The 25,484-nt window shown below is 34.9% G+C and overlaps 1 protein-coding gene across 1 annotated transcript in view; it reads right to left on the bottom strand.

Annotated features, from left to right (window-relative positions):
* Positions 1–25,484, bottom strand: part of EML4 (EMAP like 4) — a 133,953-nt gene that overhangs the window by 48,806 nt on the left and 59,663 nt on the right. The window contains exons 3-6 of the mRNA XM_090281209.1: positions 15,759–15,888; positions 12,284–12,457; positions 10,174–10,302; positions 9,452–9,477 (exon numbers count right to left, since the gene is read on the bottom strand). Coding sequence (XP_090137335.1) covers positions 9,452–9,477; positions 10,174–10,302; positions 12,284–12,457; positions 15,759–15,888 — 459 coding nt within the window. The remainder of the gene's footprint in view (positions 1–9,451; positions 9,478–10,173; positions 10,303–12,283; positions 12,458–15,758; positions 15,889–25,484) is intronic.

Below are 25,484 nucleotides of genomic sequence, written 5' to 3'. Positions count from 1 at the left end.
TCTGGCAGCTGGTAAATTTTACTGAATTCTTCATTACATGGGGGCAGGGAGTGGGGGTGCACAATGAAGAAATAAAAGATGTGAACCTCGCCTCTTAAGTGCTTACAACAGAGACATAATCAAGTTTTACACATCTGTTAATCAACTCTATACTAATTACTGTAATAAACTAAGTTAACTACTGTCTTGAATCTAAACCTCCTTTAATTAGATTTATCTTTGCTGTTTTGTTTACAATTGTGATTGTTATTAATTACTTGAAAATATCAGCTATGGAAGTTTGCTTAAACATTTTAGATTATTTTTACTCCCTGGAAAAGTTTTTCTTTGGGAAAAGAGGAAAGAAGCGTATTCCAACAATATAAGACACAGGAAAACTTACTTTAAGTGCTAAATAAATGAAAAATTTTTCATCTGCATTTACCAAGTTGTATTTAATTTTCTGAAAGAAATTCAAAAAGTAAACTTCAGATATCAAAATATTTATCCTCCTAGCTCCTTCTCAACTATAGTTGAAAGAGAATCAGAAGCCCCCAGAGGAACAATAAAAACTTATATATGAAATTCTACTTAAACAGGATTAAAAAGAGGTTTCAATTTTACTTTTAATGCTTTATTTCTTAAAAAAAAAAACAAGACAAATAAAGCAAAATATAAAGATCTCACAGATCAGGGTGGTCAGTATATGGGTGCTTGCTATATTATTTGCTTACATTTTCAGAAAGATTAAAGTATTTCACAATCTTTAAAAAGTTTTAAAAGTATTATTAAAGGAAATAATCAACAGAATATTTTTGGTGAAATGGTTCCCGAGGAACCAATTATGAGTATAGTTCAGGAATGTGGCACATGATTTACTATGCCTTTTCTTGCAATCTTGGTTTATATTACTGAACAATAGTACCTATTTTTCTACTAAATCTAATTATGTTTCAAAATTCTTTTCAAAGTACTTCAGGAAAATAATAACTGTTAATTTAAGAGTGACCAGTGCCTAGGCCCTGGCTGCTGTGGCTCAGTGGACTGAGCGTCAGCCTGTGAGCCAAGTGTCGCTGGTTCGATTCCCAGTCAGGGCACATTACTAGGTTGCACACGTCAGGACCCAGTTGGGGGCGCGAGTGAGAGGCAACCACACAGCGATGTTTCTCTCCCTCTCTTTCTCCTTTCCCCTCTCTCTAAAAACAAACAAACAAACAAATAAATTTAAAAAAAAAAGCAAGCAAATGCTTAGAAAAAAAGAAGTGAGCAATGCTTTATGGAGTCTAACTGCCTTTCTGGACAAAATAGATTTTTAACTATGTCATCTCAGTCAATGGTCATGCCTGTGGAATTAAGATTTTCTGTTTAATCACATTTTCTAATTTAGACTTTTTAAACTTATGTCTATGGTTCTGAAAATACAGTATGGGTGAAAAATTTTTAACCAGACTAAAATAAATATGCAAGACTAGGATGTTCTCTTATTAAAAGTCATATTCTCCATGTCCAAAGGGTAGTAGGGGCTTTTCTCTCAGTTAAAAAAAAGAAAAATAAGGGAAAAGTGTCTTAACACGTATTATTAAAAGTTGGGACAATTTATATTAAAAAGAAATTGGAACAGCATTCAAAAATATTTTAATCTAGATGACTGTTAGCAACAACATCAAGAAGTCAGACCTTTGCTTTTATAGGGCTTTTAAAAAATCTCTAACAGAGAAAATGTGCCCCTTTTTGTCTCCTTTTAAAATATAGAGACTATTTGGTCCTGGCCAGGTGGCTCGGTTGGTTGGAGCATTATCCCATACACCAAAAGGCTGTAGGTCCAATTCCTGTTCAGGGCACATACCTAAGGTTGCAGGTTCAATCCCAGTTGGGGTGCTTATGGAAGAAAACTGACTGATATTTCTCTTTTACATTGATGTTTCTCTCTTCTTTTCCTCTCCCTTCCCCCTTTAAAATCAATAATAATAAATATCCTTGGGTGAGGATTAAAAATAATAAAATATTTTTAAAAATACAGAGAATACTTGGATACACCCAGACCTAGAAATGTAGGGAATGTTTATACAGCCCATTTTAAAATGCCCAATACCTAAGTTTTATAAGGTGTTTTTTTTTTTACTGCAATATTTGGTTTCCTGCCCTTCCTGCTATTCACACTAAGACAGACAAAGCGAGTATCCCCCACTTTGTCCTAAATTCTGAAATTGCAAAGTTTTGGATTCCATCTCAGTAACAAGGAAAGATACCATCTGTAGCTCAATGAAGGGCTTTTTAACATTTTTTGGTCTTTTTCCTCCTGCACACTCTCTTAGTAGGTAAGAATGTACTCCCTCCTCTCAATAGGTAACAATATATAGACAGTATCAGTAGGACTGCTAGCCTATATACCTTATAGGTAAATTTTATTAGTTACTCTTTCCGATACAAGGCTCAGTTTGCACATGTATGATCAGGTTTGGGGACAGAACATGCCTGGAGTCAACAGATCAGAAAACAACACAAGGCACTGAACAAAAGCACCTGCATTCAAATTCTTTAAAAGGAAGATTAAAACATGTTAATGAAGGAATGGGGGGCTGTCCTCCATTTTATATTTGATGCAGGAAAGAGCTTTCAAAAGTTATTCAAGAGGCCCTCAGTGCTATCTAGTATAAGCCTAACTATACATGAAGAAATTGAGGTCCGAGGCCTCAGTCATATGAAAAAAATTATAACATGAACGTTTCACTTTTTTCAAAATTTCTTTCAGCAAATGGAATTTTGAAATTCTCCACAAGTTACAATAATAATTTTGATCATTATAGGATTTTGATTCTTTAAACTTCTGTGGTACAGGTCACTTCACCCCTAACCAGGTCTCATTCTTTCGCTCTTTCCGCTCCACCACTCTGCTACCCTTTCCTAAGTGAGGTGCCTAGTGAAGCTTCTGCTCCTTAGAATAAATCTGTACTTTATAAATGTAATGGTTAACAAATATGAAATTCTATGCACACTACAATCAATTACCTCCCTGCTGTTCCTTAACACAGCAAGAAAGCTCTTGTCTTTGAGTTCATGTACTTCTAGATTTCTCTGCTCATGAAATTTTCTCCAGATAGCCACATATTTCATTCACTTCCTTCAGGAAGTTTAAATATCACTTTATCACAAATGTCTTCTTTAACTACTCTCTATAAAATAGTTTTCTACTCTTCTTATTCATTCCCAATAGAATTTACCTCCTGACATATTAAGTGTCTTATTATCTGCTTCTTATATGTAGAATATAAGTTCCACAAAGTTCAGACATTGTAACTGCTGAATCCCTGAGTGCCGAGGACAGGTTCTGACAAAGTAAGCATTCAGTATTTGTTAAACGAATATTTAAAATGTGTATCTGATAATAAAGAAACACATCAGAACAGGAATAACTTTTAAAATGACAAGATTAGAGTTTTTTCCTCCAATTTCGTAAATGATTTTATATTTACATTTTTAGATTATGTGAACAACTGTTTGGCTACAACAAATTACCAAAGGATTTTAGACAGTATGTATTTCAAAATGGCTTGTAAAGTATTTTTCATCTGAAGCCATTTTTAGACAGGTTTTTTAGGTAGCTAATAATAGTCAATTATGTCTCAATTTTCTAAGATATTAAAACTATTCTTCCCTTTAAACATACCTGTAGTTAAGATATTACTGCATTGATTTGATAGTTAAGCAAGAATAAATCTAATCTTAGAGCCGTGCAACCCACTATAAGATCATGGTTTGGTGATCATAATGGAGTTCCCTTTTCCTCAATTAAGCAGATTTCTCTCCAGCAGGGTCTCAGACATTTAGGTTCTCAAAATGATCAGACAATTATGTGCTAATTCTAAATAGCACTAGTTTAAGATGCTACAATGGAGAAATGATAAAAGGGTTTTCAAGCCTAAAAAACAAACAAACAAAAAAACACAAAACAATCCAGTAACATGCAATAACTTGAGGGCATTCAGGTTCTGCCCTAAAATAAGGTCATGTGACACTTATTTTCTACATTTCAAAAATGTAATCTACTTGATAACTATAAGGATAAGCTTATAAGGTGTACTCATTTTGCTTATTATAAAAGTTGTCAGACTATTATCTGTTTCTCCCAATGTATAATTTTATAAAAGTTTATAGTCCCCCAAGTTAGCTCAAAAAACTTCCTATTCAATAAGTTATCAAATGATTAGTACTGTACTTTAACCTAACTGCTACATTTAATAATAAATAGTCCCACAGAAAAACTTATTCAGTTAAACGATGTGCTAAGTCTTCATTTTTCTTGCAGTGGGATTTGAGTGTAGATACAGATGTCAGTAAGAGCCTCTTTTTAGTGGTATAACCTGTCCTTCCACCCACACCTAGCATTACAGATTGCCCCGTGGACATCCCATTCCACCTCCTATTGCTTTCACCCACAGTTTCCTTCCTTCTGACTAAGTGCTGACCAGCAGTTTACAGCTCTTCTCTACTCTGCTGTGGCAGCAGAACACAGGCCTTTGAGGTAGTTTTTCCTGCTACTATTCATTTAAATGTACCAAATGGCTTCTTCCCAAATCAAAGAAGATTGGTTTGGAGCACATCATACTTGTTGTCAAAAAAAAAAAAAAAAGGAAAAAGAAAAAAGAGCTAAAGAAATCAATAAATCATATTTTTAAAAGATTACTGAAAAATGACATGTATTTTGGGTTAATACCTAAAGTATAAGTAAATGTGTTGTGAAATATGCTATGCAAATAAAGGTCATCTATTTAACAGCCATCTTTTCATCTTACTCTACACATCTGAGTGCAAGGATTTATAGGCGGATGCATATAGTAAAAACTAAACTTTACTTGATACTATGTGCCATGTACTATAAACACTTTATTATCTTTGAAGGTTTATTACTGTCTCAATTATAGGTGAGAAAATAAAAAACTTCAGATGAAGTTACATCAAGGTCACACAGCTAAGTAATGGTAAATGCAGTCCCTGGATTCCAAAATGCATGTTTAAACGTCTACACTATTTTGCTTGCTACACAGTAGATTAAGTCTTATAATAAGACAACTCAAGTGTAACTGTCCGAAACCAAACTCATTCTTTTCCGTACATCTACTCTTCTTCAAATGTTCCTTATTTTAGTAGACGTCTCTCAACTAGTTGTTCAAGCTAGCCTTCATAAATTCCCCTCTGTTCCCCAACTATTCCTAAACCATCAGAATCCAACTACTTCTTTCTATAGACTCTGCCTCAATTTCGGTCAGGCCTGAACCACCTAACAGGCTGAAGCACAAGAGATACACTCTAGTGATAAAAGTATACTGTAGACAGAATACAACTCATTAAAGTGGCAAAAAAACAGATTCAAATCCCAAAACTAAGCTGAATGCAAGCAACAATTTATATTATTAAATTCCAACATCTGGGACAATTTTTTTAAAGTATATTTTATTGATTATGTTGTTATAATAGTTCCAATTCCCCCCTCCCCCTTTGCTCCCCTCTGCCCAGTATCCCCCTTCCCTCCAGCAATCCCACCCCCCTTAGTTCATGTCCATGGGTCATGCATGTAAGTTCTTTGGCTTCACCCTTTTCTATATTATTCTTAACTTCCCCGTCTATTTTGTACCAACCGATTATGCTTCTTAATCCCTGCACTATATCCCCATTTCTGATAACTCTCCAAAAGATAACCCTCCAAATGATCCCTATACCTATGATTCTGTTCCTATTCTGGTTTGCTTAGTTGGAATTTGTTCTTGTTTTTTAGATTCAGTTGTTGATAGTTGGGAGTTCGTTGTCATTTTAACGTTCATAATTTTGATCTTTTTTTAAATAAGTCCCTTTGACATTTCACATAATAATGGCTTGGTGATGATGAACCCCTTTAGCTTTACCTTGTTTGGGAAGCACATCATCTGCCCTTCCATTCCAAATGATTGCCTTGCTGGATAGAGTAATCCTGCGTGCAGGTTGCCTTTCATCACATTGAATACTGCTTGCCAGTCTCTTCTTGCCTGCAAAGGTTCTTTGGAGAAATCAGCTGGTAGTCTTATAGGCACCCCCTTGTAGGCAACTCTCCATTTCCCTCTTGCTGCTTTTAGGGTTCTCTCTTTATCTTTCACCTTTGACATTTTAATCATGGTGTGTCTTGGTGTGGTCCCCTCTGGATCCAGCTTACCCGGGACTCTCCATGCTTCCTGGACTTGTATGTCCATCTCCTTTGCAAAATTTGGAAGTTTTCCTCATTTTTTTCAATTTTTGCTTCTTCATTCTGTACTGGTTGACTGTTTTTTCTTCCTTATGTTCTAAATCATTGATTTGAACCCCAGTTTCCTTCCCTTCACCATTGGTTTTGTGTGGATTCTTTGTTTCACTTAGCATAGCCTTCACTTCTTCTCTTATGCGTTTGCTGTATTCAAGCATATCTGTCAAGCCTGTGAGCATCTTTATCACCAGTGTTTTGAATTCTTCATCTGTTAGGTTGTCTATCTCATCATCTGTTAGGTTGGCCATCTTGTCGTTTAGTTCTCCCACTGGAATCTTGATCCGTTCCCCCTTTTGGGCCATACTTCTCTGTCTCATCATCCTGACAGGCTCCTGAGTTTGTTTGCCTCCGTATCCCAGGTAGAACTGTTGCTCCTGTTACGTTGTAAGGGGCATAGCCTTACAGACTCGTCAGTACAGTGTGACCTGTTTCACCACGTTGCGGTGCTGTGTGGGGGGGAGGGGTCCAAGAGGGAACAATGCCGTTTGCCCGGCACTCGCACCTTTTCCAGGCACCTCTCCCACTTCCGCGGCAGACTGGCGCCCCTCTAGCTGCTGCCCTGGCTGTCATTCCCAGAGTGAGTGGGTCTGCAGATGTTCTAGGACCGTGGGGGCCCTTTAAATAAGCAGACTCTGCTGAGAGACCAGCAGTTTCTGCTTCCACCCCAACCCCCACTGATCTGCACAGTCAGAAGCAATAAGGCTTGATTTTCCCTGGTGCTGGGACCGTGAGCTGTGAGGTCCCATGAGGAGCTGGGAACGCTCCCCAGGTGTCCCTCTCAACTTCTTAAAACGTGTGACTGCGCTTTCCACCGGCCTGCCACTGCTGCCACTGCAGCCGCCGCCACACCGCATCCTCTCCACTTGTCTGGATGAGTATTTCTTCTTTATATCTTTGTTTGCTGGACTTCCATGCAGTTTGATTTTCTGGAGCTTCTGTTGTTTCTAGTTTTGAGATCGTTGTATTCCTTCTTAGTTGTCTACGCCTCCATCTTGGCAGGAAGTGGGACAATCTTTTTAAGTTAAAGTTCTTACAACAGTATTTAACTTATTTTTCTACATCTTTTCCCAGCTTTTCATATCATCCTTCTTTCCAGACACTGGAGTTAAAACCCTGCTTAATGATGTTTCTGTAGCAGAACCTTTCCCTTTTAAATACATTTATTACCTACATACCCGAACAGTATTGAAAACTGTCACCAATTCAAACCACTCACTTATTATACAGGAATCTGAAATTCCTTTTTTCTTCCAAAGAACACAGCACAATGTGAGAAAGAGGCAGATAGCCATTTCTCATTCACTGTATAAGGATTTTTCTAAAGTTTAAAGTCTTCAGCAAAACTGTAATAACAACAGCAATTTTTAATAGTCTCTTCTATTTTTAAAGTACATTCATATATATTATTTGATCGTTCAGCAGCCATGTGACATAAGCTTTATAATTATTATTCCCAGATTAGAAAACTCTAAGAGACATCATCGTTTTTGCCTAAGTCACAGCAAACACTAAACACAAAGATTCTTCATTCACTGCCCTTTTCACTACATACCACCACTTCTTTTTAAAAAATCTTCACCCAAAGACATTCATAATTGCTTTCATAAAGAGGGAAGAAGGGAGAGAGGGGAGTTGGCGGGGTGGGGTGGGGTGAGTGACAGACAGACAGACATCAAACCTGCAACCTAGTTATGCGCCCTGACAGGGACTACAATCCACGACCTTTCGGTCTACCTGATGACGTTCCAACCGAGCCACACCAACCAGGGCACCACGACTTCTATTTTTAAAAAATGTTTTGATATATAGTAATAAGAATCATCTTTGTAAATAAAATCTCATTTTTTCCTTAAACTATTTCAACCATTACTTAAGTCTATACTTTTACAAAAGGAGAAAGACCTACTGAAGATGAAGAATGCCAGCTAAAATCAACTTCGTTTAAAATTTCTATGTAAAACCAAATAATCCAAAGATTACAAATAAATATTTCTTTTCATATTAAAATCAAAGAAAGTAAAAATCAAGTTAAATCTCTAACAAAATATTTAACTGTATTGTATCTAATAGCCAAAAAATAATGATACATAGAAATGACCTGTAAATTGCATGCAAAAATAGGACATGCTTTCATTTAGAGAGCAATTAAATTTGAAGGCAATCTAAGAAGAATGTGAAACTGATGCATAAAACTTACCCACTTGGCAGTTAAATTAAATGCACATTTACAGAAAGTTTCTCCTTCTTGGTCAGAACAAGCCAACAACAGCAAGTAGCCAGAATTTACAATGAATATTAAAAAATTTAAGAGGAAATGGATTTGCTAGACTCATATTTTCAGTCTGAGCTTTCAAGAAATGAGCAATTATTTGCAATGAAGTTGGCAAGACAGGAAACTGAGTTAAAATTTATCAATCCTTTTTACTGAAGATCTATTTATTTATCAGAGAGGGGAAGAAGGGGAGAAAAAGAGGGAGAGAAACATTGATGTTCGAGAGCTACATCGATCAGTTGCCTCTCACATGTTCCCGACTGGAGGGGACCTGGCCCACAACCCAGGCATGTGCCCTGACTGGGAAACAAACCAGCAACTTTTTTGGTTTGCAGGTCAGCGCTCAATCCACTGAGCAACACCAGCCAGGGCAAAATTTATCAATTTTTAATTGGCTTTTTTCTAAGTACAAGTTTTATTGTTTTTTAAGAGGTAAATTCCCTTAAGCATTTTATACCTCTTTGTAATGATGTATTTATTTCTACTGTTGACCTTGAACCTTCAGAGCTCACAGAAATAAGATGGATTTTTAGAATAGTTGGATAGTTGGATTCACTAGTTCAAATTATCTAACAGGTATTTCCCTCATTAAGAGGGAAGTTGGGTATTACAAATAATGAAAAGCCAAATAAAGAGATCCAGGGAGAAATTAACTCATTAGACAACCAACTGTGCAGGTTATTCTTACCTTGGCTTTTTTTTTTTTTTTCCGATGAGTTGACATTTTTGCTGGTTGAGACAAAAATGACCTATCTTATAATAAAAATTGGGCATTGTCTTAAATGACTACAGCAATGCACTTCTCTTTAATTACTATGAGCTGATAAAGTACAATGAATGAAAATAATCGATATACTTATCAATTAGCAAAAAATATAACTGATATAGAAAAGCAACATAAATATTTTTTAACAGTATTTTTAATTTACCTTGGTTGATGATGACATCTTTATGCCTACAAAAGAAATTCAAAGACATTTATTTTATAATTGTATTTGGCTGACCATTATTAGAACCACCTTAAGAAACTGTAAAAGCTTCAATGCCTAGGCCATACCCCACATAAATCTCTAGAAGTGAAATTCAGGCATCAGCATTTTAAAAAGCTTCTCACTGGTCTCAACCACTAATACATACTATTTTATAAAACAATGGATATTTCATAAAATCAACTGAACAGTGAAAACATTAGAAACTTATAAAAAATACTCATGGGATCACTGAAATTTACAATTTGAGTTGAGCATTAACATGAAAATGTAGCCTTTTTTAGAACACTAAAGAAAAAATACACTTAGAAGAAAAAAGATAAATTCCAATACAGGTTTTTATTTTTTTATTGAATTTATTGGAGTGACATTGGTTAATAAAATTATATAGTTTTCATGTGTACAATTCTATATCATCTGTACACTGTACTGTGTTCATACCCCAGGTCAAGACTTCTTCTATCACCATTTATCCCCACTATACCCTCTTCTACCTCTTCCAACCCTCCTCCTCCTCTGGTAATCACTACGCTGTTCTGTTGTCAGTATCAATAATATAGGTTTAAAAAATAAATAACTCAAACAAGGCACTCAACTGTACATGCAAAAATGACATTCATATAATTAATTTTCAGATATAACTGAAAAAGTGTAATACTTACTTGTCTGTATTTTTAATAACTTTAGATATTAATTTTGATGTTGAAACTGCCTTTAATAACTTATTACGACTATCATCTGAATTTTCCCATGAATTATGTGACTTTTCAGCTGTTGGTGGTCGTTTTATGCTGTAAGAAACATATTAATTTCTTAAGAGAAAAATCCTGTAAGTAGCAATGACTTGTAATTGACAGTTTATATAGAACACAAAAGCAGCAATTAACATTTCCTTAAAGCTAATCCAGAAAAGAGAAGGATTAGTTGAAAGATTCTTCCTGGATGAGTGAAGGAGTTAAGCAAGGCAATTACCAAGATTGTTTTATAGTTTTCACTATTATTCAGAAGATTCATTAGGAGAAACCTTATTTGGTTTTTAATAATCTGTTCTTTTTTTGTTGTTAATAGAAAAAGAAAACAAACCATTTGTTTAAATCTCCAAGTAGCTAGCACTATTTCTCCTAATTTGTGAAACTGTGAATTTGTGGAAAAAACCTGTATTTTTCCGTAAGTCATTATAAAGCTGCTATTTTCATTTTTATGGTCTCACTGTATATGGTACAAATCACAATTTCTAAAACTATAGGACTAAAAGTTAAACTCTTGTTTACATCTTTTAGAGACAATTTTACCATGACCAGAAATAAACACAATGTAACATAAGAACTATCAACACTAATTTCATTTATTTGTAACTGAAATTTTTTGATTTATAAATGAGTTTTTGGCTGCTTTGCTAACTATCCTAACTCATCCAGTCTTCAAGACTTCTTGCAACAGTGTATCCAATGAGCAATTTAGAATGGCAAGCACATTTCCAAGAGACCTTAATACGCTGGAAAAAAAAAAGATCTGGGACAAAGAAGACTCCAAGTCAAATCAGAACCTTTAAGAGATTAGTTATAAAAATAGGCCACCTTTAACCACGCACACTTCAAAGATGCATAACATTAATAAGCTATATTCAAGAAAAATTCCACATGAGACCAGGCAGAAGATTTTGTGTGAGAGACAGACAAAGCATTCTTAAAATGTTAAACATGCATCAATCAAGTGAAGAATTTTTTGTTTTCCAAATTTCCATTAGTGATTTGAGGCAAAATATTAAACTGATCAAATAAAAATACATTATAAATCTTTTAGGAATGGTTGTCATTTATTTACTAAAATCCTAGCCAGTTCTGGGAATTGTTTAATATTTTCCTAAGATTTCTAAGACAAGTATGATAAAATACAAAGGTAGGCAAAAGTAGGTTTATAGCTGTGAGTATGCAAAAGTTTATTTTTGTACTATTATTAATTATTGTATTATTTTCCATATGAACACCAGTAAACCTACTTTTGCCCACCCTATATAACTATACCTATCCATACAGCTGATATCAGTACTTCTAAAGCAGGCAAATTTCATTAAGTTCGTCTAAATATTTGATTACAAGGCAGCTGTAGCACTGAACTCCCAGCATGCAGGTTTAGCGCTCCAATTTAGGCTTACACACATTGTTAGAATGTTTCTTCATTCTCCCCTTCTCATTCTCATAACTTTGAAATATTAATTATTACAGACACAGAGATAAGCCCTCAAGCAAGCCTTTAGCAAAGAAAAGACCAAGTGAAATGGATCCATTTCTCTACTCAAGCAAGAACTTATCCTCCTAAAACCCAAAACTAAAACTGAGATGCAGTCACAACGAAGAGGGGCCCTTGAAAATCGAAGGTTGTAATGATGCCAAAATATGAAGAGGATAATTACATATTGCACTTTTCTATCCATGGCTTTACATTTATGCAGTTATATATAATTTAGAAATATTCTATAACTTTATTAGAAAAATGTTTGGGTTTTAGAGTAGTTTATTTCTCTGCCTTCCTTTCATCAAACTGTTTAAAACTTAGTTTTCCCCCCCAGTTTTAACTGAGAAATTTTGACCTTAAATCTTCATTTCCCAATGTGCTAAAAATAAAGGTTATAGCTTATAGCAACAAAGAAAGAAAAATAAAAGCCACTAGGCTTTCTCTTGGAATCCATGGATAGTCAGCTTTTACTCATGTCGAAAAATTTAGGTATCATTACAACCATTCCCTAGCTCTGAACTCAGGGACAATTAAAACCTTTTGGTGGGAGTAGAATTCTTGCTTTCTTGAGTTTGTCTGGGTATTTGGAGAAGCTGTGAAGAGGGCTGGGGAGAAGGTGATGCTCGAATTTGTGGACTTTGATCATTAGAATGAGATTCCTCTTTTTTTTCTCTCTGTCCTTGTGGTTTTTCTTTCTTTTTTTCTGTACCACTGTAAAATAAAGTATAACATGGAACAACACAAATTTAAACAAAAAAGATATATCAAATGATGGGAAAAGTGATTATTATATAATTCAAAATCCTAAACCATATAGCTAATACAATTTACATTGCTTTCATTCAATAATGAATATGTTTCTTTGAAAATTCTGGAAGCTATTAAAATCTTCAGTGAAGAATTTAATAATAATAGGGTAATGTATCTATGAAGATTGTTCCTTTGGACCAAAATGACGTCTAAGAAGTTTGTCATCTTTAGCAGATTTGGGTGGGATCTGACTTTAACTTACCTAAATGAGAGCATTAGTGACACTTTCCATTACCTCTGTAATACATACTGACACCCAAAACACAATGAATGATCATGTTTCGTAGGTTATTCTCTAATTCCCATTTCTTCGGTGTACTTCTACTCCTGCCAGCTGAGTTTTAAACTTACCAAGAGTCCACTGTATTTTTCCCCCTGAATTTGTTATACCAGTTGTACCTGTTATTTTAATTATAATTAAATACAAAGAAAACTGACAAGATATACAGAGAAAACAGAACTGTAAGTTCTATGAACACTAAGTTAAGTGCTCTGGAAAGATTCCATAGAAATGAGTTACTAAAAAAAATTGCCCGTAAGTTTTGTATAAGTGAGGCAATTATAAAAGATTGTGGGGAAAAAAAAACAGAGAGAAAGAAATGGATTCTAATTCATATTGTTTCGCTAGAGTTTTAAATTTCTCATTCTGTTTTAAAAAATGAAATTAAAAATTATAAAAAATGATTTATGGCTGTATTTTATGCAAGATCATCAACAAGGAATCTAATGAGATACATATTTAGAGAAGGGTGAAAGGCTCATTCAAACTGACAAATAAATATGTGAATATATTTTATGTTAAAATACGTGTAATAAATTCTTGTGATTCTGCACTGACCCTTGATTAATGAAGCACCTGCCATTCCCAATCACATGGGATAAGAATCTTTCTATTGCACAAACACTTTGACAATATTACAAAATAGATAAATCAAAAACTTGCATTCCAGAGTTGAAAAGGTAGAAAACAATCAATTGTCTACACATTTTAATCACAGCACATTTTGCAATTTGATTACAAATCTACAAGAAAGCACGTTTAAGAAATTCTGAAAATATACATAGTATATACAATTTATCACATTATAAAAGTTTAAAATGTTAAAATATTATTTTGACAGTGAATTTCTTAATCTGATTCGTTCTGATATCTTCAGACTGGCCCATGACTGTCTATTCCATGTTCAGTTTTCTGAAGTCTGTGCTTAGAAATACAATTCTACCTCAAAAATATCAGATTAATTTTGAAATTTATATGTGAGTTAGAAATTACTTTTTTGTTCTTCAAACTATCCTGAATGCACAGGTCACTACTCTTATGCGGGCCCAGTACAACTTATAAGATTTTCCTCCTCGGTTATTTAAAAGCAAAATACAGTGGTAGCTCAGTACTCATTAATTCATTCTGGGACTTGTGACCAGTGCCGAAATCGACAAGTACCAAACAATAAGCATTTTCTCTTGCAGGGTGGCACTGTGACTCATGCAAGTTCTAGCAAGTCCCAAGCAAGCGCCAAGTGCTGAAACACTTTTTTCTTGTCAAAATGCTACAGGTACAGTGTTTGACGAGTTCTGAAGTCGACGAGTACCAAGGTATGACTGTACTACAGAGAACCTGCATCATAAAGTAACAAAGTCAGTTGGTCTTAGGCTGCTAAGTCACTATTATGCATAATACTGATCACCGCACAGAACTATAGCTATGGAAGGAAACTATTACTGGTACAAGGAAGTTGATTAAGAATTATATTAAAAGTTTCCACTCTGTTTTCTTATAATTTGTCCTTTTCTTTCCTGAAAGTGGAACACAAGTAATAAATTTTGGCATGCTTTGGAGAAGAAAGTCTAGATTCTATAATGACAATGACTTTATTGTCATTACAGAAAGGGCTTTTAAAAGGCCTAAAGATCTTGCCATTTTTTCATCATTTCTGGTTAACAGGAATGGTGTTAACTTCACCCGGCTTTCCAACTCCCTCCACCTCCCACCCAGCTTACAAATGAATACCTTTTAGCCACTCTGGTGAGTAATTCAGTCACTGGCATTAGTTTACTGAGGCAATTATTTTTTTATCAGTACATTTTAAATATTATTCTATTACTTAAGGTCCTCAATCATTCTTTGAAGAAAACAGCTCTAAGATTATGTAGTTGATCTCTTGTGGTCTCTCCAAACTATATAGGGAATAATTTGCTAGGAATTACACAAAAGCAATTTTGTTGAAACAACTCATTAAATGAATTAACTGATGAAAACAACATACAGAATGTAAATCTGTAATCCACAGAAACTTTTACATTGTAATATTTCCACTGCCCTACATCACACACACACACACACACCACATACTACTATAATATTTTGAATAGCCTTAATTTTATAGTTATGGTTAAAGAATAAAGTTATAATAGTTTTAACTTCCCACTAATGTGGATATATATCAAAGATTCTATTTCCCCTTTAAAAAAGCTGTATCAGAGAATGACAAATACTGCATGATTTCACCTTTATGTGGAATCTAAAAGATAAAACACACTCAGATACAGCGAACAATCTGATGGTTGCTAGAAGGAAGGGGGTGAGTGGAGGGTTGGGTGAAAAAAGTAAAGATGAATAAGAGGTACAAACCTCCAGTTATAAAATAAATAAGTCACAGGGTTGTAATATATAGCATAGGGAATATAGTCATTAATATCTTAATAACTTTGCATGCTCACAGATGTTTACTGGACTTATTGTGGTGATCATGTCCTAAGGGATATAAATGCTGAACTGTTATATATCTGAAACTAACATACTGCATGTTCACTATACTACTACTAAATTAATTAATTAATTGCTGTTAACAAATGTATCACTAGCTATGGAAAATTCACTTATATAATTACATTAAACACAGAGATGCTTATTTCATCAACAAACGCTTTTATTAAAAAGAAACAAAACCAAACCAGGAAATGCAACTGCTTTCTCTTTTTTTGATGCCAACCAAAAGCTGTCTCACACAACTCCATAGTTACAATAAATGCACACTGAGTATAGGCTAGATGTCTCTATATTCAGAGCTAAAGAATTCAAAAGCCATACTCACTTGAATTCCATAAGCTCTATTTTATATTTGTTTCAGAAACAGACTGGGTTATCACATTCAACCATTTAAAAATGTTAGCTTCACCCCCTTCCCCCCTTACAAATGGATACCTTTTAGCAGCAGATGAAAGTGTTTCTTTTCTGGCAACTGAGACAGAGCTGGGATGACTTGGTTTTCTGTTTGCACCACTCCCATTGGTTATACAGGACATGGAAATAGCTTCTCGAATGCCTGGCTGACCTAAAGGTGGTTAAGAAAAATATTTTTACATCAAACTTCAAAATATTTCTCAAAGACTGTAGTTTAAAAAATTAAATTATTGGCGTTTGGAGCTAGTAAGCAAATTGCTCCCCCTGGTATACAGCATACATTATTCTTGTCTCAAAATTTAATCTCATCAGAACAAATTTATAGAGAAACTATGCTAAATTGTAGCTAGATCACTCTCTAGCTAAATGGTTTGCTTTCCACACACTGCAGCTTTAAAGTGCTTGATTTTAAGTTGTGCTTCAAATTAAACCACAAACTCCCATATCACTGATTTTCAGAAAGAGTCTCAGGCTCTGTTGAAATTTAATTAGAAATCCTAAAAATCATAAATGTTCAATGTTAGTATGTTATTCCATATTAATAAATCAAAGTATACAAAGTAACCTCTGCTTTTTAAATTTATACAGTAGAAGGATTGGAATAAATGTTATGGTTATGTTAGAGTGGTCAGGAAGATTCAAAATCACAAGATAAAACACCCACATATATATACTCAAGGGCTAAGTTTATTTAGATTTGGGGTTAGTAAATAGTTTTGAACTTCTGGACCCAGTTTTCTCACAAGCACACAACAAAATCTAACTTTTCAATATGGTCAATCTCACGGTTGTTTGTTTGCTTCTCTTCATAAAAGCATAAAGTAAAAAACTTATATATGGAGCTTAAAATATCTGGCACCCTAGAGTGTTCCATACATGATGGTATAACACTGCATTTCGACATGAATAAGGTTGTAGGGGCACCTGCATCATAACCATCTGAAGTTTTACGTTAATATAGATTCCTAGACCCTACCTTCAGACCAAATGACTCAGAAGAGAGGAAGGTGGAGACCTAATGTATTTTTTGAAACTTCCTAGGAAATTTTTCACTTAAGGGTACAACCCCCCTCCCCCAACGAATTATGCTAATATCACTGGTCATCAGGTCTAGTGCTAGTTTGCCAAACTGGTGACTTCTGGTTGCATTACAGCTTTAAAAAAATATGGAAAGTACTCATAATATAAAATTTACCATTTTAACCATTTATAAAGGTACAATTTGGTAGCATTCAGTATATTTACAATGTTGCATAACCTATTACCATTAATCAGTCACAGAATATTTTTATCGTCCAAAAAGGAACCCTGTACTTATTAAGCAGTCACTATCCCCCTCTCCTTCCTTCCTCTCCCCAGCCCTTGTCAACCATTAACCTGCATTATCTCTGTAGATTTGCCTAGTCCAGATATTTCATATACAGGGAATCCAACTTCTTTCACTTAGCACAATGTTTTCAAGGTCCATCGATGTGGCAGCATGTATGAGTACTCTATTCTTTTTTTATGGCTGGTAAACCTTCCATTGTATATACAAATAAACCACATTTTGTTTGTTCTTTTATCCGTCATGGACATCTGGTTGTTTCCACCTTTTGACTATTTAGAGTCATGCTGCCATATAAACAACTGCGTACAAATTTTCATGTAAACATCTCTTTTCAATTCTTTTAGGTAAACAACTAGTAGAACTGCTGGGTCACATGGTAATTTTATGTTTAACATATTGAGGAGCCAACAAACAGCAGCTGTATACCATTTCACAATCCCACCAACAATGTATGGAAGTTCCAGTTTTAGCACATCTTTGCCAACACTTGTTATTTTCAGTTTTTTTAAAAAATTATAGCCTTCTCAGTATTATGTGCTATCTCCTGTGGTTTTGATTAGTTCTGGATTTATTTCGTCTTTTTCTATTTCCTTAAGGTTAAAGTGAGGTTACTGATTTGAGATTTTTTTTGTTAACATAACCATTCCTCTGAGCACTGCTTTTCCTGTATCAATAGCTAGTCTTTAAAATATAATTGTTTTTTTTACTTTTTGTTATACACACACACAAATACATTAATCACTATATAAAAATCATATAGTCTGCAATCAATTTCCCATGCTCTTTCAATCTCCCAAACCTCATCTCTAAAGAGATCAATCACACTAATTAGGACAACTAATATTTAAAAATCAAAAAAGAAGAAGACAATCACACACAATAAAAAATAACAAGTATTGGCAAGGATGTGGAGAAACTGAATCCTTGTGTATTTCTGGTAGGAATTTAAAATGGTGCAGGTGCTGTGGAAAACAGTATTGGCTGTTCCTCAAAAGACTGAACATGGATGATCTAGCAATACCACTTTTGTATACATAAACCCAAAAGAATTGAAAGCAGGAAATCAAACAGATATCTGTACACACATGTTCAGAGCAGCATTATTCCCAATACCCAAAAAGTGGAAACCACCCAAATGTCCACTGACCGGATAACCAAATGTGGTATACGAGGTCTGTCCAGAAGGTATCCAGCCATGTAATATGAAAAAGAGACATTTATTGAAGATGATACAAGATACAAGAAACACTGTACATAAGACAATGATGCCTCCCTCAGTCCCCTTCCAAGTAGGCATCTTGGGACCTTACACAGTTCTCCCAATCGCCATCAGCTGCCCCATCCTATTTTCCTGAATCTCATCAGAGGTCTGAAATCTCTTCCCTTTCAAAGGTGGATTTTAGTTTTGGGAAAAGCCAGAAATCTGGACTTTTGCAGGGGCTAAGAAACCTGGGTGATTTGATGTTTCATCAAAGAACTCTGCACGAGACGTGATGCTTGAGCTGGCGCATTGTTGTAATGAAGATGCCAATCACCAGTTGCCAATGGTTGTGGCCTTCTGAATCATCTGAATAGTTTCCACGGAGGAATGTTCAAGCTTAATGTAATATTTGATGCAGATTTGTTGCTCTACTTGCTCAGTCATTTTGAATGTGACAGCCACATAATATGCATGGCTCACTCAACGGCACCTACCGCTCCCACTAACTAGTAGTCATTGTTCATGCATGTGCATTCCAGTCCACTCTCCTTGGCTGCCAGGTTACATTTATGTCATGCAAACCGTTCTCGTTATATTAACAATGGCTGGACTTTCTCCAGATAAGACCCCCCGACACACACACACAATGCATATTATTCAGCCTAAAAAAATGAAGTTGTGAAACACACTATTACATGGATGGACCTTGAAGATGTTTTTCTAAGCAAAAAAAGCCAGATATGATTAGATGGCAGTGCATATCTCATCGTATTGAATAGTCTGAGTAGGCTCTCTATTCACATTCTAGATGTTTACTCAAAAAGACATCTTTTCATGTCCACTTCAAGGCCTACATGTAATGGCTTCCAACTACTGAGCCAGTTATGAAGTTTACTCCATAAAGTAGTAACAATAAAAAACAGACGTGTTTGGGCAATTATTTGAATATTATATTACCTTTATTATGTAAAATGGATGAAAAAAATAGAAAAATGAAGGTGCTGGTGTGAATGAAAAAGCAGGTCTCAAAAACATAATATATAATTGACAATTTTATAGTACTATATGTTGAAAAGAACAAATCTCTTGCCTAAACTGAATCTCTTGCCTAAACTGAACTCCCATTGGATTTGTTGATTGTATAGTCACTAGTGAAAGAAATCATAATTTTTTAAAAACTGGAGAAATTTTGGAGCCACACCAAAAGCTGAAGTACAAATGATAATTTTATCTTTTTTATTTATCAGAATCTCCCCTTAAACATATACACATGATGTAAGCCTTTCAGAGAGGCATTAAGTATGAATATTCTATTTCTGAAGAATTGGAGCACAACAGGGAGATAGGCCTGTTACTTCTGAATTTCCTATGTTAAATTATGTCCAAACCTCTCTTATAAACAAATACATAACAAAGTTTCTTCATGTTCTTTCAGATCAAGAAGAAAGAAGAGATCGTATTTCATACACACCAAGTTAGCAATTGTCTCCAACGGAAAAACAAACACATTTTTCTGCAAAGTATAAATGGAATAATTGCTTGAGTTTCTAAATATTGATTAGAGTTACAATCTGCATGAGAAATATTAATTCCTCTGTAACTCACTTGGAATTTAATAATCAGTGAGTCTTCTATTCACTAAACACCAACAAATTATAGGCACTGATCAAAACATATATAGTTGTATAATTCATAAATACATAATCTGAGTTTCATATTTAATGGAATTGTTTCCATTGTATTTTGAATGTTCTGAATTGTCTTAAATATCATTTAAAAAATAACTACCATTCTCGTATCAATGCCTCAAATGGTACATCAACCTGAACTTCGTACTTCTAGCATTTACTAACCTAAATTGACATTGCATGTTGATATTGTTGTTGACAATATTATTTCTTACTCAGCAATTATACTATACTGAAATTTTAGTTACTGATTATGAAATATGCTCTTCTGAATATTAATATATTTCTAAGACTGAGTCACCATATAACCCTTTACTGAACATTACTTAAAATACTGTGCAGAAAAAAAATCAAAGTGACCAATTATAATCCTGTTTATATTACCCCATTCTGTAAGAACTGCTATTAAATTTATAATGAAAGGAAAACAATGGAGCTTATTCTGCCATTATCAGAAGCAAAACCTTGATTTTGACTTTTTAAAAAATAATTTGTTTGTTTATTTATTTATTTATTTTTAGAGAGAGGGGAAAGGAGAAAGAGAGGGAGAGAAACATCACTGTGTGGTTGCCTCTCACTCTGGGGACCTGATGTACAACCTAGTCATGTGCCCTGACTGGGAATTGAACCAGGGACACTTGGCTCGCAGGCTGACGCTCAATCCACTGAGCCACAGTAGCCCTGGCCTTGACTTTTGAAAAATATAAATATATGCCATTAGAGCTGAAGTTTCTGTACACCCCTCCTGGAACACACATCCTCACTCCTTCTCTCCTATAGGTTACCATTTAGTGTAGGTGCTTCTGATTACAATAATAAAACCACCCAACACAGGAGAATAAGTTTTTGAATACTACTTAGCTACATCAAGCAGTTATTAGACATCACAGATGAAGAATCTAAAAAATGGTTAGAAGAGGTTAAAGAAAGGATAGTTGGTGAAACATGGTCTCTTCAGGGGCAGGTAGGAGATGGGCCTCAGCAGTCCTATGGTATAAAGGTGGGTTAGGATGAGATGAGCATTTGATTAGCTATATCACTGAACAAGATAAATTGCATCTAATTATCCTGTCATTCAAGTTATAAGTCAATTGTTCCTGATTCTCTCCCTTCTATCTCCAGATTCACTGGTTCCTCTTCCTCTGTGTCTCCCAGGTCGACCTCCATCTTTCTATTCTGCACTACCATGGCTCACCTTCATCCATAACCCTGGCCTTGCTTCTCCTATCCCTCTTATCAAATTTATCTTTCTGAGACCTAGATCTGATCATGTGTACTCCCGTAAGTTAAAGCCTTTGATGAAAGTGGGAAAAAGAGAAACCTAAGTTGTTACAGAATTGTGCGTCATTTTTTCTTTTTAAAATTCCTTCAATGTTGGTAAATTATGTGATTAATATTAAAAATCTATTTAAAAAATTAAATCAAAGATCCCTGGTAATCCCTGTAGAACTTAAGTTCATTATCTGAGTCAGCACTCATTATCTGACCCTGACTCACCTTTACACCTTGGTTGTACCTCTACCTTCCTTGTTGAAGATCAGTCTTGCCTTCTTACTGCCAAGAGAGACCCCCAACTATCTGATTAAATGAATATACCACCATGTTTTATTCATTTACCTGCTGCATTTGGGTTGTTTCCAGTTCTTTACTATTATAAATGAAGTTGCAATAAACTAAATGTACAAGTCTTTGTGTGGACATACGCTTTCATTTATTAAAGGTAAATAACTTGGGTTGTATAGTAGGTGAATGTTTAACTTTTTAAGAAACTGCCAAGTTGTTTTCCAAAGTGGCTATACCATTTTACATTCCCACCTGCACTGCATGAGTTTCAGGTTGCTCCACATTCTTGAAAATACTTGGAATGATTGATCTTTTTACTTTTAGCTATCCTATTGAGCGTGTAGTTGTATCTCACTGTGTTCTTAGTTTGCATTTTCTTAATATCTAAAGATGTTAAATATTTTTTCATGTGCTTATCTGACATCCATGTATCTTCTTTGGTGATGTGTCTGTTCAAATCTTTTGCCTATTTTTTAAATGGGCTGTCTTCTTAATTGAGTTGTAAGAGTTTACATATTATAGATAAAAATTCTTCAACAAACGTTATATTTTGCAAATATTTTCTCCTGGTTTGTACCTTACCTGCATATTTTCTAAACAGCTTTGAAAGAACAAGATTTTTAAAATTTTTTTAAATAATTTTATTTTTTTATTAATAATTTATTTATTTTATTTTTAGAGAGAGGGGAAAGGAGAAAGAAAGGGAGAGAAACATCACTGTGTGGTTGCCTCTCACGCCCCCAACTGGGGACCTGATGTGCAACCTAGTAATGTGCCCTGACTGGGGATCTAACCAGTGATACTTGGCTCGCAGGCCGACGCTCAATCCACTGAGCCACAGCAGCCAGGGCTTAAGGTTTTTAAATTTTGATGAAGTTCAATTAATTGAGTTTTCTCTTTTATTTGTACTGGTGCCATCTTTGCCAAACCCAGTGTCTCTAAGATTTTCTCTTACATTTTTTAAATAAAAGTTTTATGGTTTTAGCCCTTATATTGAGGTCTATAACCTGTTTTGACTTAATTTTTGTATACAGTGTAAGATTAGAGTCAAGATGGACTTGTTTTTTGAGCATATGACCAAAATCTTGAATTAAATTTTTCTTCCCTATCCTTCCTTGCACTAAGATTTTTTCATTTGCTCTTCTACTTGGAAAGTTTTTCACCTAGAAGGTTCACTCTCATCTTTTAAATTTCAACTCAATACCACTTCCTCAAAGGCTTCTATGATTCCCTTATCTAAAGTGCCTCTCCTAGTTTACTTTCTCACTAACCTCTTTACTTCCTTCACAGTGCTTATCACCATTTATGATTCTTAACTCTATCTGGAAACCTTCTTTTGTGATTCTTGTATATATTTCACCATTCTTAGCACTGGGCTTGGCACAAACAAAGCACTTAATATCTAAATGGCTAAATGAATGCATCTGCACCACTACTGCCTAAAATTTCCCTTCTGGATTATGTTCCTAAATTTATGCCTATACACTGGACTCCCTTTTTGCAGTATTATCCTGCTCTTAAAGTATTTTCTATACTGTGCCAGTATGGTGTTTCTAAAACATACTGTATATGTCTTTAAATGTAATATATCATCAATTGTAATGTGCACCATTATCTTGAATACCATTTGGAAGAAGTGTTGCCTATGAGAACTATAAGACAATTAATTGTAAGATGCACTGTAATCTCAGAGATGTTAAAATCCAAAAAATACAGGCCTCTTAGAATTAATGGATTACTGTAAATCTACCTGTCACTCCTCAGTTTAAAATCCTTTAATGGCTCTCTAGTGCCCTCAGGATAAAAACTAAATTCCTCAGCAAGGCATAAAAAAAACCTTTTACTGTGGATTCTATCTACCAGTTGAGGCTTATTTCTTGACACTCCCAACTTTACACCTCATGCTTCAGTGTATTCTGAACTCCTAAACTAAGTACTTTTATTCTGTGCCTTTGCACCTAAACGGTCCTTCTCGCTGGCATATGCTAGTCAGCCCTGCATGCCTAAATTAATATGTATTCATCATCCACCTACCCATCCAATATTCACTCAGGGCCTATCATGACCGTAGCGTTGTGTTTACAAAAGAATACAAAGCAAAAAAAAAAAAAAAAAAAAAAAAAAAGAATACAAAGCAGCCACTGGCATCAAGGAGTTCAAAATCTTGCAGAAGAAATTACACTGGCAATGAAAACCTAACTAAGTACAGTAACAGAGTATCATGGAAGTACAAAGACAAGACATGTAACTCTGTAAGGATAATTAGGGACACAGAGCTCAAGAAAGGCTTCATAGAAAAAATGCAGAATAAAGTCTTAAAAGATAACAGGTAGTCAGGTAAAATAGAGATAAGATACTGAGATCTGATTCCAGTATGTATAAAGGAACAGAAAGAATGTGTAACAGTAAAGTGGGGTGTGTATGTGTGGGGCATGAGTGGCAGACAAAAAGGTCTTTATGTAGTGAGAATGTAGAATAAGAGAGGACAGAGTCCAAATGGGAGAAGTGAGTCCAGGTGGGCGAGGTAAATAGGAGTTAGATGACAGAGACTTCTTTACCTTTAGAGGATAGAGACTACTAAAGGGTTTTAAGCTGAAAAAAGGACTTAGGTCAATTTATATTTCAGAGAAAATGCTCTACAGGAAGAGCTGATTTCAGGGCAATGGTCTAAGCATGAGATGATGGGGACCTGAAACAAGAGCTAAGTAGCATGAATGGAAAGGAGGAAGTAGTTTTAAGAAATGCTGATGGCTTAAACAATGATGAGGTCAGTTTGGAGACATTTTAAATTTATGAATTTTGAGGGGCATACAGGCAGAACACTCTAGAACATAGTTAATTCTTAAGTGCTGAATATAGACAATTTGGAAATTGGCACGAATAAGTAGCTGTTAAGACCATGAAGGCAGATGAGTGCTAATGTCATTTCCTGCAATAAACCTTCAGCTTCAGTTGGAGTTAGGTATTTATCCTAGGTACTCTCGCAGCACCCTAAATTTACCTTTTTAATACCAATTATCATACAGTACTGTATTTATTGATTTATCTGTTTCTTACTTTATCTAAAGTCCTTTGAAGGTAAATATAGTATCATTTATTTCTTTAATCTCCAGAACCTAAAACAGTGGCTAGTACATTGAAAAGATGTAGGAAACAGACAACTGTCCATACAGTAAATGGTGTGGAGTATTATTATCAAGCACCTGCTTTGTGCAAGGCATTCTCCTAAGTACGTTGTAACTGTTAAACCCTTTAACCATCACCATTATCCTAAAAGGGATTTACTATTATCATGCCGATGAAGAAACTAAAGCCTACAGAGATTAATAACATGCTCAAGTTTATATTGTAGTAAGCAGTGAAATGAAGATTTGAGTCCAGAAAGAAACTGTAGGTAAATAAGTAGAAAGGAGCAATTCTGCCTTGGAGAAAGTAACATTTTGAGCTGTGCCAGAATAACAGATAGCAATTTATCAGAGGGAGTGGGGAGCAAGGAAATATCTAAGTAGATAATAGGCCACTTTCAATACTACAGTTTAATTTGAGATAACTCTCAGTATTGGGAATCCTCCGTATTGGAATAAAAGAGTGATTGATCACCTAAAGCAGAGAAAATAAACAGAGGCAGAAAAACAAAAGAGAACTATGAGTGAATGCTTGTTTTTCAATTGAGAAATCTAAAGCATATTCTTGGAAATTTAGATTAGAAACTTAACTGCAAGAAAGGAACATAAAAATGATTAGTTATACAAATTCAGATATATATGCCATGTGTGTATGTATGTATCTTCCTCCCCCAGGGCTTGGGCATTTTAAGGTTGAACCACAACCCTCTCAAGAGATTAGCCTGCAAGACTAGAAGCAATAGTGACCTCTAGTACCCAAAGATAAAGTAGTAGTTCTCTTTCTGAGCAGCAAACCAGACATATATCAATTTAGTTTTAATCACTGTGGAAACCATCATA

This window comes from Furipterus horrens, unplaced genomic scaffold (genome assembly GCF_987537825.1).
Source record: "Furipterus horrens unplaced genomic scaffold, mFurHor1.1.pri manual_scaffold_6, whole genome shotgun sequence".
Taxonomy (NCBI): Eukaryota; Metazoa; Chordata; class Mammalia; order Chiroptera; family Furipteridae; genus Furipterus; species Furipterus horrens.
Note: the sequence above shows the minus strand (reverse complement) of the source record. Positions and strands in the feature narration are given on the sequence as shown.